We start from the raw sequence: 14,130 nt of genomic DNA on the forward strand, positions 1-14,130 counted from the left end.
CTGTTCACCACGATCTCAGATCTTTTCTTCCTCCATTAACCCTCCACAATCCCACCTTTTCCATATTTCAGGTCTTTCTTCAAGCTTTCTTCCTTGCAGGGCTTCAAGACACCATCTCAGGTCACCCCTCCCCCCCATCCACAACCATAATAATCTTTTCTAACCTCCATTAACCTCCCCCTGCCCCAACCCCAAAGCCCTCCCCTTTCCAAATTTCCAGTTTTTCCTTTCTTTTCTATGATTGAGAGTTTGTGGTTGCATCCATCTCTTTCACAAGCTGTGTCCCCCTGAATCTTCCCTACGTCCCTTTTCTCTCCAAGTTTCCCTCCAATTTGTCCCTCAACTCTGTTATTGGTGCATTCCCCCCCCCCCCCCCAATCAACCCCCCTCACCTCCCCTCACTCTTTGTTTTGTTCCTCTTGTTCTGTTTCGTCCTGATACATTCTGCATTCGAGTTCCTCCACCAGCGTCGATTCTGTATCCAAAAAGAGGTTTCTCATACTCTCTTGTTTCAGGAATTAAGACAGTAGCAACTAAGACAATCGACTGACCGCACCAGGTATTGAGAGGCCGTTAGTTCTCATCTGCTCTCCTTCCTTCTGGCTATCTTATCTTCAGTGTGTGTGTGTGTGTGTGTGTGTGTGTGTGTGTGTGTGTGTGTGTGTGTGTGTGTGTGTGTGTGTGTGTGTGTGTGTGTGTGTGTGTGTGATGGCACCTGTCATAGCACAAGTTAAGATTGTAGAAGATATAACAGGAGATGTCTGCTCTGTGTTTGCTTTTCTAAATTGTTTGCCTTTTGTCACAACCCACAAATTCCTTGCTATTCCTGCTGTACGTAATAATAAACCCCATTCACTGTGCCACATGCCTTTCCTCGCTTGATTGTAAATAAATGCTTTGTGTAGAAATGTTCCCAGCTCGTTTTTGTCTTTTCCTTCATTGGTCCAGCATGGTCCGTATCCTAGCCTAGCCGGGACGTTATTCCCCAACGATCTGTTTTTAGCCGGTACGGCCTTGGCAGTTACGCTCAGCTGCATCTGATCCGGTAAGGTGATCCGGCTTGAACAAGGCGTACCGAGATCATGATCATTTTAGGTAACCGGTTCCATTATACGGAGGACTCTAAGTCACGTGGTTGAGTTATTGGCGTCACGGTCGATTTAGCAACCCGCCGCGTCACAGAGTTATCCGTGTGCAACAGCCTGCGATTCCGGAGGGTCTGGCAGAAACCTGAGGTAGCTCCCCCCCCCCCCCACCGCCGTGGTCTTCTTGCCCTGATCCCAGGTCCGTAACAATGTACATAGATATTGTGTGAGCTTTCATGGTTTTAAAATATTGTTGCGGTTCTGTAAAACTGCATGCCTTCAAGGCAATGGCACACAGCATACAGTGATCCCAATGCAGTTATTTCAATAGTATGTGTACTAGTTAGTCCTTTCCATATGTCTCGTGGGTAAATGGGAAAGATGCGCTGTGTGGGACTCCTTCAGTTAAACCTTTTGAAGCTTCAATCTTTGCGTTCTTCCACCCCATTTATCGCACGCACGCAGATCAGTAAATACTACTAGTAACCGAGCAAGCACGCCGCGAGCGCCTCATTTGCATTTGCACGCCAATTTTCCATTCAAAACTGCACGCCAATTCTCAACCGCCATTTTGCCTCAGACCTTCAAATCGACTCACCAAACTATACCACACTCACCACAAACACTTCATACGACTACTAAAAATCCTCGCAACCCACACTTATATTTTCCATTACAAATGCGACCATTACTCACAATCTCGTCACAAGGAACTTCCACCTCTTCCACACGAGGCCACAATGTACTGTTACTTCACGACAAACACCACAATGTGCTCCTGCTACTCTACAACTGCCTCAACTGCCACATACTCATCGAACACTGACCACAGCCTCGGAAGACGAGGAGATGTAGGTCAGCTTATTTTGGGGCATAACTCGAAGCACGAATGTGTGCTGTCGCTCATTTAAAGATCTACAGCTTGCGCAGGGATTTCACAAAAACCCTCCATTTAAATGAAGGCCAGTGCACGGTCAGGTCCAGAGAGCGCTTTCAAAAACCATGGCCCCACGTAAAGGTCGGGAGCTGTTGCGCGTGCCCCTGTTGGCTGGTGACAGAGCCATCTTTCGCTTTCAGGGTGTGGCTATGACCACTATGGACCAATAGGGGGAGCTCAGTTTCGTTAGAGCTCCTTTTGATCTGATGGTTGGCTCCTCGCCTCATGCAGGGCTCATAAAAAGAGCGTATGCGGCTCATTCTGAGCAAATCGACAGGGACGGAGCAGCAGATCACCGGGGACAGAGCAGATCACTGGGGACAGAGATGGAGAGTTTGCCGAGAGCATCGTAGGAGAAAATATCGCCAGACATCGGACATTGCAGGGGAGACAGGTGTCGCAAAGACAAGCGTCAAGTCAGCGTGACCAGGTGTGGGGTCACGCATTGCTGCTGTGAGACAGGACTGCTCCATTTCAACGTCACTCATTTAGGTTGCATCCTGCAGCAACACTTGCATGTACAGACTCTTACACGATATAAGATAGGATCTTTTCTCTCACGCATCCTTCTTCTACCATCTATCTCTCGTCTACTGTAGACACAGAGCGATCAACGTGGACAAGCCCGACCAACTGTTGTTTTCAGAGCAAAACCGAAGAGCGAACCAAACTGACCTGCATCTCATATTCTTCCTTTTGCACCACACCGCACCCCACATCACATTGCACTTACACTTCTCAAACACACACCCCAGACACCCTCAGTATTTCTCCCTCCTCGCCTTTCCTAAGCGTTCTGAGCTGCGCAGGTCTGCCAGCCATGCCAGGTATTGGGAGGTCGTTAATCCTCAAATGTTTCTATCGACTCTGGGCTCTCTCTAATTTTCCTTGGGTTTTGTGTGTATGTGTGTGTGCGTGATGGCACATGTCGTAGCATAAGTTAAGAGTGTATAATAATGTTCGAGATAACTCTGCATTGTCATATTTTGTAATATTGTTTGCCTTTTCCCGCACCCCACAAATTCCTTGCTTTCCCTACTGTATCTTCTTCTTCTTCTTTCGGCTGCTCCCGTTAGGGGTCGCCACAGCGGATCAACCCTATACATTTCGCTCTATCCTCCACATCTTCCATTGACACTCCAATCACCCGCATGTCCGCCCTCACTGCATCCATGAACCTTTTCTTTGGCCTTCCTCTTCTCCTCCTACCTGGCAGCTCCATCCTCAGCATCCTTCTCCCGATATACTCCGCTTCCCTCCTGTGCACATGTCCAATCCATCTCAATCTCGCCTCTCTCACTTTGTCTCCAAACCGTCCTATCTGCGCTGTCCCTCTAATATACTCATTTCTTATCCTATCCATCCTCGTCACTCCCAACGAGAATCGCAACATCTTTAACTCTGCCACCTCCAGCTCTGCTTCCTGTCTTTTTGTCAGCGCCACCACCTCCAAACCATACAACATAGCTGGTCTCACTACCGTCTTATATGCTTTCCCCTTCACTCTTGCAGCTACCCTTCTGTCAAAAATCACTCCTGCAACTCTTCTCCACCCACTCCATCCTGCCTGCACTCTCTTTTTCACTTCTCTCCCACACTCTCCGTTACTTTGGACAGTTGATCCCAAGTATTTAAACCCATCCACCTTCCCTACCTCAACTCGTTGCAACTGCACCATACCACCACCCTCCCTCTCATTTACGCACTTGTACTCCGTCTTACTCCTACTGACTATCATTCCCCTTCTCTCCAGTGCGTACCTCCACCTCTCAAGGCTCGCCTCAGCCTGCTCCCTACTCTCCCTACAGATCATGATGTCATTCGTGAACATCATAGTCCATGGGAACTCCATTCTGATCTCGTCCGTCAAACTGTCCATCACCATTGCAAACAGGAAAGGGCTCAGACTCGATCCTTGGTGCAATCCCACTTTTACCTTAAACCGGTCCGTCATTCCTACCGCACACCTCACCGCTGTCGCACTCCTCATACATATCCTGCACCGTCCTCATATACTTCTCTACAACTCCCGACTTCCTCATACAATACCACAACTCCTCTCTTGGCACCCTATCATAAGCTTTCTCTAAATCCACAAACACACAATATAACTCCTTCTGGCCTTCCCTGTACTTCTCCATCAACATTCTCAAAGCAAACATCACATCAGTGGTGCTCTTTCCTGGCATAAGCCCATATTTCTACTCACAAATCATTACCTCTCCTCTCAACCAAGCTTCCACTACTCTTTCCCACAACTTCATGGTGTGGCTTAACAACTTTATCCCTCTGTAATTTCCACAGCTCTGCACATCACCCTTGCTCTTGAAAATCGGAACCAGTACACTTAATCTCCACTCCTCCGGCATCCTCTCACTTTCCAAGATTTTATTAAACAATCTGGTTAACAACCCCACTGCCATCTCTCCTAAGCACTTCCATGCCTCCACTGGTATATCATCTGGGCCAACCGCCTTTCCACTTTTCATCCTCTTCATAGCAGTCCTCACTTCATCCTTACTGATCCACCCCACTTCGTGATTTACTATCTCCACCTCTTCCAACCTTCTCTCTCTCTCATTTTCTTCATTCATCAGCTCCTCAAAGTACTCCATCCACCTTCTCAACACACTCTCCTCGCTTGTCAACACCTTCCCATTTGCGTCCTTTATCACCCTAACCTGCAGCACATCCTTCCCAGCTCGGTCCCTTTGTCTTGCCAATCAGTACAAATCCTTTTCCCCTTCTTTTGTATCCAGTATCCAACTTCTCATACAGCTTGTCATATGCCTTTTCCTTGGCCTTTGCCACCTCTCTTTGCCTTTCGCCACCACTCATTGCATTCCTGCCTACTTTCTTCATCTCTTTGACTATCCCACTTCTTTTTCACCAACCTCTTCTTCCTTATACTTTCCTTTACTTCCTCGTTCCACCACCAAGTCTCCTTATCTTCCTTCCTCTGTCCAGATGTCACACCAAGTACCTTCCTAGCTATCTCCCTCACCACTTCTGCTGTAGTTACCCAATCAACCCACCCATCTTTACCACTATCCAACACCTGTCTCGCCTCCTCCCTAAATTCCACGCAACAGTCTTCCTCTCTCAGCTTCCACCATCTGGTCCTTGGTTCAGCCCTCGCTCTCTTCCTCAACCTCACCTCCAAAATCATCCTCCAGACCACAATCGATGCTGTCGAGCTACACTCTCGCCTGCCACCACCTTACAGTCCCGAATCTCTTTCAGGTTGCATCTCCTGCTTAAGGTGTAATCCACCTGTGTGCATTTTCCTCCACTCTTGTACGTCACCCTGTGTTCCTTCTCCTTCTTGAAATACGTATTTACCACTGCCATTTCCATTCTTTTTGCAAACTCTACCACCATTTGCCCTTCCACTTTCCTCTCGTTGAGACCGTACCTACCCATCACCTCCTCATCATCTTTATTACCTTCCCCAACATGCCCATTGAAATCTGCTCCAATCACAACTCTTTAATCCTTGGATGCACTCTCCACCACTTCATCTAACTCACTCCAGAAATCTTCTTTATACTCCATCTCACACCCCATATGTGGGGCACATGCACTGATGACATTCATCATCACCCCTTCAATTTCCAACTTCACACTCATCACTCGGTCAACACTCTCCTCACCTCAATACCCTCTTGACATAATCCTCCTTCAGGATTACCCCGACATCATTTCTCCTCCCATCCACACCATGGTAGAACAGTTTGAAACCACCTCCAATGCTCCTCGCCTTACTCCCCATCCACTTGGTCTCTTGTACACACAGTATGTCCACCTTTCTTCTCTCCATCATATCAGCCAACTCTCGCTCTTTGCCAGTCATAGTCCCAACATTCAAAGTTCCAACTCTTGTGTCCACACTTCTACCCTTCCCCCTCTCCCTCCGGACTCGCCTTCCCCGTCTCCTTCTCCTCCTTCGCCCAGCAGTAGCACAATTTCCACCGGTACCCTGCTGACTAACGGTACTGGTGGCGGTCGTTGGTAACCCAGGCCTCGACCGATCCGGTATGGGAATTCGTTTTGTTGTCCGCATAATGATTTGGCATAGGTTTTTATGCCGGATGCCCTTCCTGACGCAACCCTGGATGCCTCATACGACACACAGGGATATGGTACACCTATTCTAACTAGGGCATACACCGGGCCCAGTACAACTGGTACTCATTTCGCTGACCTCGGAAGGATGACAGGCTGAGTCAACCCCCTGGTGTATATACGACTGAGTATATATATATATATATATATATATATATATATATATATATATATATATATATATATATATATATATATATTCAGTGGCCCAACGGGGCTTGAACTCAGGACCTTTTGGGTCCCAAGCCGCTGCCCTAACCACTGCGCCAACACCAAGTTTTTTTCCCCTACTGTATATTTGTCATAAATCCCATTAATGTGCCACATAACTTTCCTCGCATCCTGGTTTAAATAAATGTGTTGTTAGAAATGTTCCCAGCTCGTCTTTATCTTTTCCTCCATTGGTCCAGCATGGCCTGCCCCCTAACTTAGCTGAGACATGATTCCCCAATAATCTGTTAAATAGCTGATATATACTTGGCAGCTCCGCTGCGCTTGATCCAGTGAGTAATCCAAATAATACAAGTACATACCGAGGGCGTGATCCCCAGAAAATGAGGTCACATGTCCTTAGGTAAACAGCTGTTAGACGGAGGACCCTTTGCCACGTGGTCAAGTTGTTAGCGTTTGCGATCGATTAGCGACTCACGCAACACAAAGTTAGTCGTGTGTGATGGCCTGTGATTCCCGGTGAGGAACCAGAGACAGCCCCTCCCTCATGGTTTCACCACGACAATTTATATTCATGCATGATCATTCCATTCATATGATTGTGAGCATGATGCATTGAATGACTGTTTTTAAACTTTGGCTTTCATCCCACTGTCCAGTTTAGCATCCAATAGAGCTTGATCAGTGCAACAGCTTTCCCCGAAAGATTGAACAAAAAAAAATACAAATAAAAAACAAAAAGAACCCAGACACGTTTAAGGATTTTAATTATGAAAAGACTTTTACTTTCATTCTACGCATTTTGTATGTGCACCAACTCACACAAGACACAATGTGCTGTACAAAACATAAGCCAATGGTGAGAAGCTGCCTGACAAATATTTTAAAATGATTGGTGGGGAGAGGGAAGGGTGGATAATCATAATAATAACATAATAATAATTAGAGGCCCATACTCTTTAGAACTAGTCAAGGAACGCTTCGTGGCTTGAACCAGTCCTGGAGGGATTGTCACTCCAACGCAGGATACATTATTGAGGGTGGTAGGAATTTGTAATTTGTTCAGGATGCCAGTGATAACTCAATTACTCTTCGTAAAAGACACCGTTGGATCTTTATTATTCAACAATGCCACTCGTGCCAGCAGACAGATAATCCAGTTTAACCCTTTGAACCCGAGGGGCCGTTTTACCAGCCACCACTCAAGCCTCCATATACCCAAGTGGCCGGTTTACCGGCCGCAATTCGAACCTTCATATACCCAAGCAGCTGGATTTTTCTCCAGGGAGCACAGGGCGAGGGAGCCGAAAGTCCAAGGAGCTCAGGGTTCAATGGGTTAATGCACATCCAATGGACAACACATATTGGTGTATCGCCCTAACTGCAAAACACCAGGGTGACAGTTTATACCTGTGCTGAGAATTGAAGCCAGGCAAGACAGCTTAGGTGAGTATGCATACCTCCAGGGCCTTGGCAATCATGCCAAGCTGTAGGTGCAGATAACATTTACTGGATACAAATTTTTCATGCAACATGGACTGTGATAAACATTAACTTTCACAATCGTATGATAACAAAATAACATTTCCATTTCCCTGCTTTATTCTAAACAAAAATTGATAATGTTTGCATGGCAACTGAAGAATTCCGAACTTGACATTTTGCAATCACTGATTTGATAAAAGCAAGACGGTCACAATTTGACCCCAACACCTGCTCTAACAGTGTGGATTCTACAGTCTCAGGCCATCACATTTTGCCTCTAAAAATCAAGCCTTTGACCAAATGGTAAATGAGACAACAAAATTAATTAGAAAAAAAATAATTACATGCGCAGCTTTTGTTTGTTTTTTTTTACATACAAATAAGTAGAATACATTGGACTCTTCAAAAGAGCATAACATTTTTATATAATAAAGCATCTCCAGCTATTAGTTTACACTACAATGTTTATGAGCAAAACAGCTTGCAAAAAAAAAAAAAAAATTCCCCTTGTAGGTTTACTGTTGTTTCCTCAACATTTTCGTTAAATCTCGTTAAACGTTTCAGCTGTTCCTTTTCCGTTTCATCCGCACTTTCCCCTTCCTCTCTTTCCTGAGTTTTATTCAGCTTGCGTGCAGCTTGTTCACTCCCATGTGTCCTTCTCCCCCTCCCCTTGATCTCACTCTCACTTATACTCTGCTGTTGGTGTTCCCCCCTAAATTCTATTTTGTTCCCTTCCATTCTGCTCTATCTCTTCCACGCACCTCCATCATGTCTACAAAAAAACCCCGTCAATTGCTGCTTGTTCACCCATCACCAAGTTGCACGGATCAAAATACAAGGAAGATACCAAGCCCTTTTTCAGTCCTGATTGAATCTTGAGACACACCGTCAAACATTCAGATTTGTTTGTATTATTTTCTTATTTAAGCAGTTTGCAAACCCTCGTTAAAAGGTTGCAACCGTAGTTGTCACGTCATAGCCATTTGTTGGCAATCACGAAGCAATGGGAGTTTGTGCAACTTCTTCTTGTCGAAGTAAGACGGTTGTTATTGTTAATGTAAAAACGTCATGAATTTTGTTTTTAGCAATATTTGTTCAGGTGAAAACTGTATAAAAGATGCACAATTTGAATGTGCGCATACACGGAGGGTTACCAGTTTTTACACAAAAAGGATTTTAAATTTTGTGTCGTTTATGATTTGCATGCGCAGCATGATGTATGCTCTTCCGATGTCCTCATTAACAATGGCATTGGGCTAAAAGTGTGGCGTGATCGAACAAGTCTGGCAACGATTTACCTTTCTGACCAATTACATGATACATTGGTTGCTGTATAACGGACATTCAGTTGTTATCCAATCATCCTGAGGCTTGTGAACAACTTGATCATGTGATACTTTGGGGTCATTTTTTTTCTTCTTCTTCTTTTCAGTGATTTAGATATCATGGAGGACCCTGAACATTTTGTATAACATGCAAGATAACGACATTAGGAGAGAGCAGTATGCCGTTATATGAATACTAAGGACATTCGTAGACGATGGCCAAATCAATATCGTTTATTCCTGATATGTGAAACACCCTGCAACCCATGCCTACGGAAAACAGACCTTTTGGAAGGCAACCCACATTTTCCATCCAATCATCATGTAACTTCATGAAAACATTATCTGTGCGTAGGTGCTCCTACATTCAAAGTTTTGTGTCAATCCCTCAAGTGGTTCCGGAGAAAACGAATTTAAAAGTGAATAAAGGTGAAAAAGTGAAACGGAAGAAAAACAAATTCCTGCTACGTGAAACACCGCACAACCCATGCCTGCAGGAAACGGATCTTTCGGAACGCCGGCCACATTTTCTATCTAATCATCATGCGACTTTGTATGAAGCTACCTAACAGCTTTTATCATGACACACATTTCTTATTAAGTCAACTTGGTTGTGGAATGGCTTTGCAGGCCATAAAATAGTATACAAGTTCACGAGCCTTTCCTTCATGGTGGGAAAGGAGGTGCACAGAGCACACCGCACAAGCGCAAGTACATCTACACTTATCACTAGAGATGGTTTGAGCTCAAACCAAAAAAAAAACAGGAAAAGGCAGGAATCTCGAATCAATTTCTTGCAATTTTCCAATAATTCCTGGGAAATGATTTACTGGGACAAAACACTTACTCTATTTGTTTGAAAGCTTTTCTCAGCTCAAGCCCGAGTAAACTAGGCTTTCTATCTCTCATCTCTATCATACGCGGTGTGTCAGCAGTGTGGCACAACAGACAACATAGGAGATAATGAGCACCAAAATATTATCCTGAACATTCAGTAGAGTCCTTTTTCATCTCATTCGCATAAGGTCTTCGGCCGATATTCCACAACATGGTCAAGGATGATTAGAGACGCCTATCACTGGTAAGATTTGAATTTCGGATGAGATCCCAATATCTTACTTGGACAAAGTGCTAACACATGGGCAAACAAAACTTTACAATCCACAATGCAAAAAAACAAAAAACATGTTCCACTGATTCTACTTGGTAGAGGTGCTTGATACAAATCCTCCAATAAATACAAATTTACTGTTATTTCTTGTATTGGATGCTATTGATTGGGCGTGGGCACTGAAATACAACTCGTTTCAATAGGCTTCGTTTTGTGAAAAAGAAAGTGCTATTCATTAGGAAAGAGCCGAGGAAGAGATGGGTGTGTTAGGTCATGAGGAACACTGGCACGAGGTAGTGATATGAAAGCAGTAGTGGGAGAATGCAGAGCTGTATGGGATTGTGTTTTACGAGCCACGGCGAAACGGAACAGGTCATTGAGTGGTGCACAGAGTGTATAAGAGCATCATAACAGTAGCAGAACAGAAAGTATAGCCAACAAAAGCAGGAAGGTTGCGGGAAATGAGAGGAAGCGGGTGGAGGCACTGATGCAGTCGAGAGGTTGGCCACCACGGCAAGAGCACACAGAGGCATTGAAGAGGATCTGGTTGCTTTGCATGGGTCGTCCCGAGTCAGAAACTTGCACGGGAAGAAGGTATTGACCCTTTGGAAGCTTGTCTTGCAGAATAAGATGAGCATGTGTACCTGTAGAAATGAAACATGTCAATAATCCATCATTCAATCATTACTGTCTACTTTAAAACAAGGCTACCTTCCTGAGGGTCTGCAGCAATGAAGAAATGTTCATGGTACCCCAAACTGTGTTTATTAAAGATAAGGTCATACCATTGAGAGGCGCAATATGCCAGGCACTCTGAAGTCTCTTGTTGTGGTTCAGTCGAAATGCGTGGCCAGATTTGCTGTGCACAGATGTGGCGAGGGGCCCGAGGCTGAAGGAAAAGGGGCCAGCATGAGGTGGAAGATCAATATCGGTGGCTGTGAGCAAGGCCACGGTGGAGTTTATTTTGCCGTGACATGCCCAGCCAATAGTAGGAGACAGCATTGGAGCATTATCGTTTTCATCTTCCAGATAGATGAGCAGCGTAGCTGTGCTGGTTGCAGAGGGTGAGCCTAGATGAAAATACATCGGCAGGGTTTAAGAAATCTTTGTTTTTTAACAACCTCAGAAACAACATTTTTTATTATACTGTGTCCAGCTGTCTGGGTGCACCATACATAATATTACCCAGAAGCTACAAGTGCAAACTCTGGTATGCATACCACTTCAAATTTGTGTTGCATGCTTATCAAACTTAGGAAGTAGATTTAACAAAAAAAACAGTCCTGCATTAAAAGTTGAGCTGAAAGTGAATTGATTATAAACTTGGGCAACCACTATAGTGTTACAGTCTGTGTTAACATGTTGAAAAGTTTTTTGGTTCTTTTGGGAAACTAAGGCCATGACAGTAGCACCGAAGTTGATTACGAGTTGTTTCATAAGATTGTGGCTTCCTCGCTTGACTCTTTTATCCTAATATTGACACTTTTCTGTAAACCTTATGTAAACCCCAAAGGAGCAATTTGGTTGTGGAGTGCTTTTTTTTTTTTTACATTACTGCTTACTTATATGCCAGACCGAGGTCGTTATAAGAATGTTGTCATCCTTTAAAGGTGCTCAGGATAGGCACGGGCAGAGCAACAACTCGTTGGAGCTGTTCTGCACTCCCCAAGAAGGAATGTTCCAGAAAAGAAGGAATGCTTCAGTTATAAACAAGCAGGAATTACATTTATCAGCCCGTCCCCTGCAGAGTGGAAGACAATGCCAATCCTGGATATGGAAACATAACAAGACAATGAACCTTTTAAGGACTACAACATTCTTATAGGAACCTCGGTTATTATTATGGGAACCTATAATATTTGTGTATATAATATTTATCTAATTAGCCAGCCAGTAGGATTTATTTTGCCCGCTTGCAATATATCACGTATGTGTGTGTGTGTTTTGTTGTTGAATGTTATCTCCAGATGTGGGTTTCAGAAGGTGGAACGGAGCCCTCGAAGTATCCACCTTCTTGTTTGTGTATTTATATACATGTGGGTGTGCATGGACTGTATATGTGTATGTGTGTGTGCGTGAAAGTTGCTGTTGTTGGCTGCTATCTCCACACGTGGGTGGGTTTCAGGAGATGGAACGGACACCTACTGGCTCTCAAAGTATCCACCTCCGTGTGTGTGTGTGTGTGTGTGTGTGTGTGTGTGTGTGTGTGTGTGTGTGTGTGTGTGTGTGTGTGTGTGTGTGTGTGTAATGACACGTATAATACGTGTGGACATAATATGTATAATATGTGAACAGTCACAATCGTGCATGCGTATGTGTAAATCAGGATTCATGTATGTGCAGCCGCCAGTGGTCATCATTTCCACTCACGAGTCTCTAAAACGAAACAGAGTCTTCTCTGATCTGAAGCATCCAATACGCTTTTTACGATTTGAGCTTTTGTCATCAAATTTTCAACAAACCTTTAATGTGAGAATATGGAAAATACTATTTAAGAATTGGGTCAAAATGTCAAAGGACAAAGTCAGGCAAAGTACAAATAGACCTTTATGAGTCCATCCATCACGCACCAGCACAAGATGGCGGGGTTTTGTAATCACTTCGTGTTTTTTTTATTTTATTTTGTCCGCTTGCATTTTGAGATGCTTTCTAGTTTACCCTTTGAGCTTTTGTCAGCAAATTTGCAACAAACCTTTCTTATGAAAATGTGGAGAACAGCAATTCATGAATTTAACTTTTTATTTATTTTTTTGCAGTTTTTGTCAGGTTGAGTTTGAGTACAAAGCGGATGCGGAGGGGCTTTGTATTTCGAGGTGTTTTCTCGTTGCAACTTGTGATACTATGAATAAAGGAGTAGGGATTAACATGAGAATTTCAGCACTCAAGAAAAACCACCAGTACGGTACTCTGTTCTGTGTCTAATAGCATTCACGTCCCTCGAGCACCCCATCCCCCGTAATAGTGAATAGCCTGTATACTGGGGATGTCCATTGCTACATCCGAGCTGGAAAGCTGACTTACTGGTAGAAATAAAAGTGAAAACAATGTTGAGCATCTGCTGATCACAGTTGTGAGATGTGGATGATACAAAATAATACAAATTGTCGTACCATTGTCAATGGCCAAGAACGTAGCAGTGTAGTTGTGATCCCCTTGAATGTATGATGACTCGCGATCTAGTTTTGTGGTTGTAGTGACCTCTCCAGTATTTGAGTTGACTTTTAGCCAGCCAGCAGGATCACTCCCAATTTGGTACCTGAGGGCAACCAGGAATTAAGAAAAGTAATTATTGTGTTTTGAGCAACTTTGGCCTTTCCTTAAAACAGCAAGCAGATCAATAAATTAGACAAAATATAAACGTCATAATAATAGTAATAATAACGATATCTTAATAGTGTAATAAAATAACAGGAAGGCCTTAGAATTCCGATATGCACAATTTCTCATACATATATATATATATATATTTACATTTATATTTACACATACATTCATGTGTGTGTGTGTGTGTGTGTGTGTGTGTATGTATGTATGTATGTATGTATTTATATTTATATTTATATATATATATATATATATATATATATATATATATATATATATATATATATATATATATATATATATATATATATATATATATATATATATATATATATATATATATATATATATATATATATATATATATATATTTATACATTTAAGCCTGGTGTTGGTGCAGCGGTTAAGGCAGCGGCTTGGGATCCAAAAGGTCCCGAGTTCAAGCCCCGTTGGGCCACTGAATTAATACACCAGGGGGTTGACTCAGCCTGTCATCCTTCCAAGGTCGACGAAATGAGTACCAGTATACTGGGCCAGTGTATACCCCAGTTAAAATAGGTGTACCAT

General features: G+C 43.5%; 1 protein-coding gene and 1 long non-coding RNA gene across 2 annotated transcripts in view; one reads left to right on the plus strand and one right to left on the minus strand.

Moving 5' to 3' along the window:
• LOC147023194 (uncharacterized) overlaps positions 1-14,130 on the plus strand; it is a 55,335-nt gene that overhangs the window by 3,274 nt on the left and 37,931 nt on the right. The gene's annotated exons all lie outside the window — the stretch shown is intronic.
• Positions 7,069-14,130, minus strand: part of LOC147023195 (cadherin-13-like) — a 61,528-nt gene continuing 54,466 nt past the window's right edge. The window contains exons 11-13 of the mRNA XM_085888373.1: positions 13,350-13,495; positions 11,025-11,309; positions 7,069-10,883 (exon numbers count right to left, since the gene is read on the minus strand). Of these exons, the coding sequence (XP_085744499.1) occupies positions 10,645-10,883; positions 11,025-11,309; positions 13,350-13,495 (670 nt within the window). The 3' untranslated portion in view covers positions 7,069-10,644. The remainder of the gene's footprint in view (positions 10,884-11,024; positions 11,310-13,349; positions 13,496-14,130) is intronic.

Source organism: Eptatretus burgeri, chromosome 7 (genome assembly GCF_056783735.1).
Source record: "Eptatretus burgeri isolate ZD-2024b chromosome 7, Ebu_testis_v1, whole genome shotgun sequence".
Taxonomy (NCBI): domain Eukaryota; kingdom Metazoa; phylum Chordata; class Myxini; order Myxiniformes; family Myxinidae; genus Eptatretus; species Eptatretus burgeri.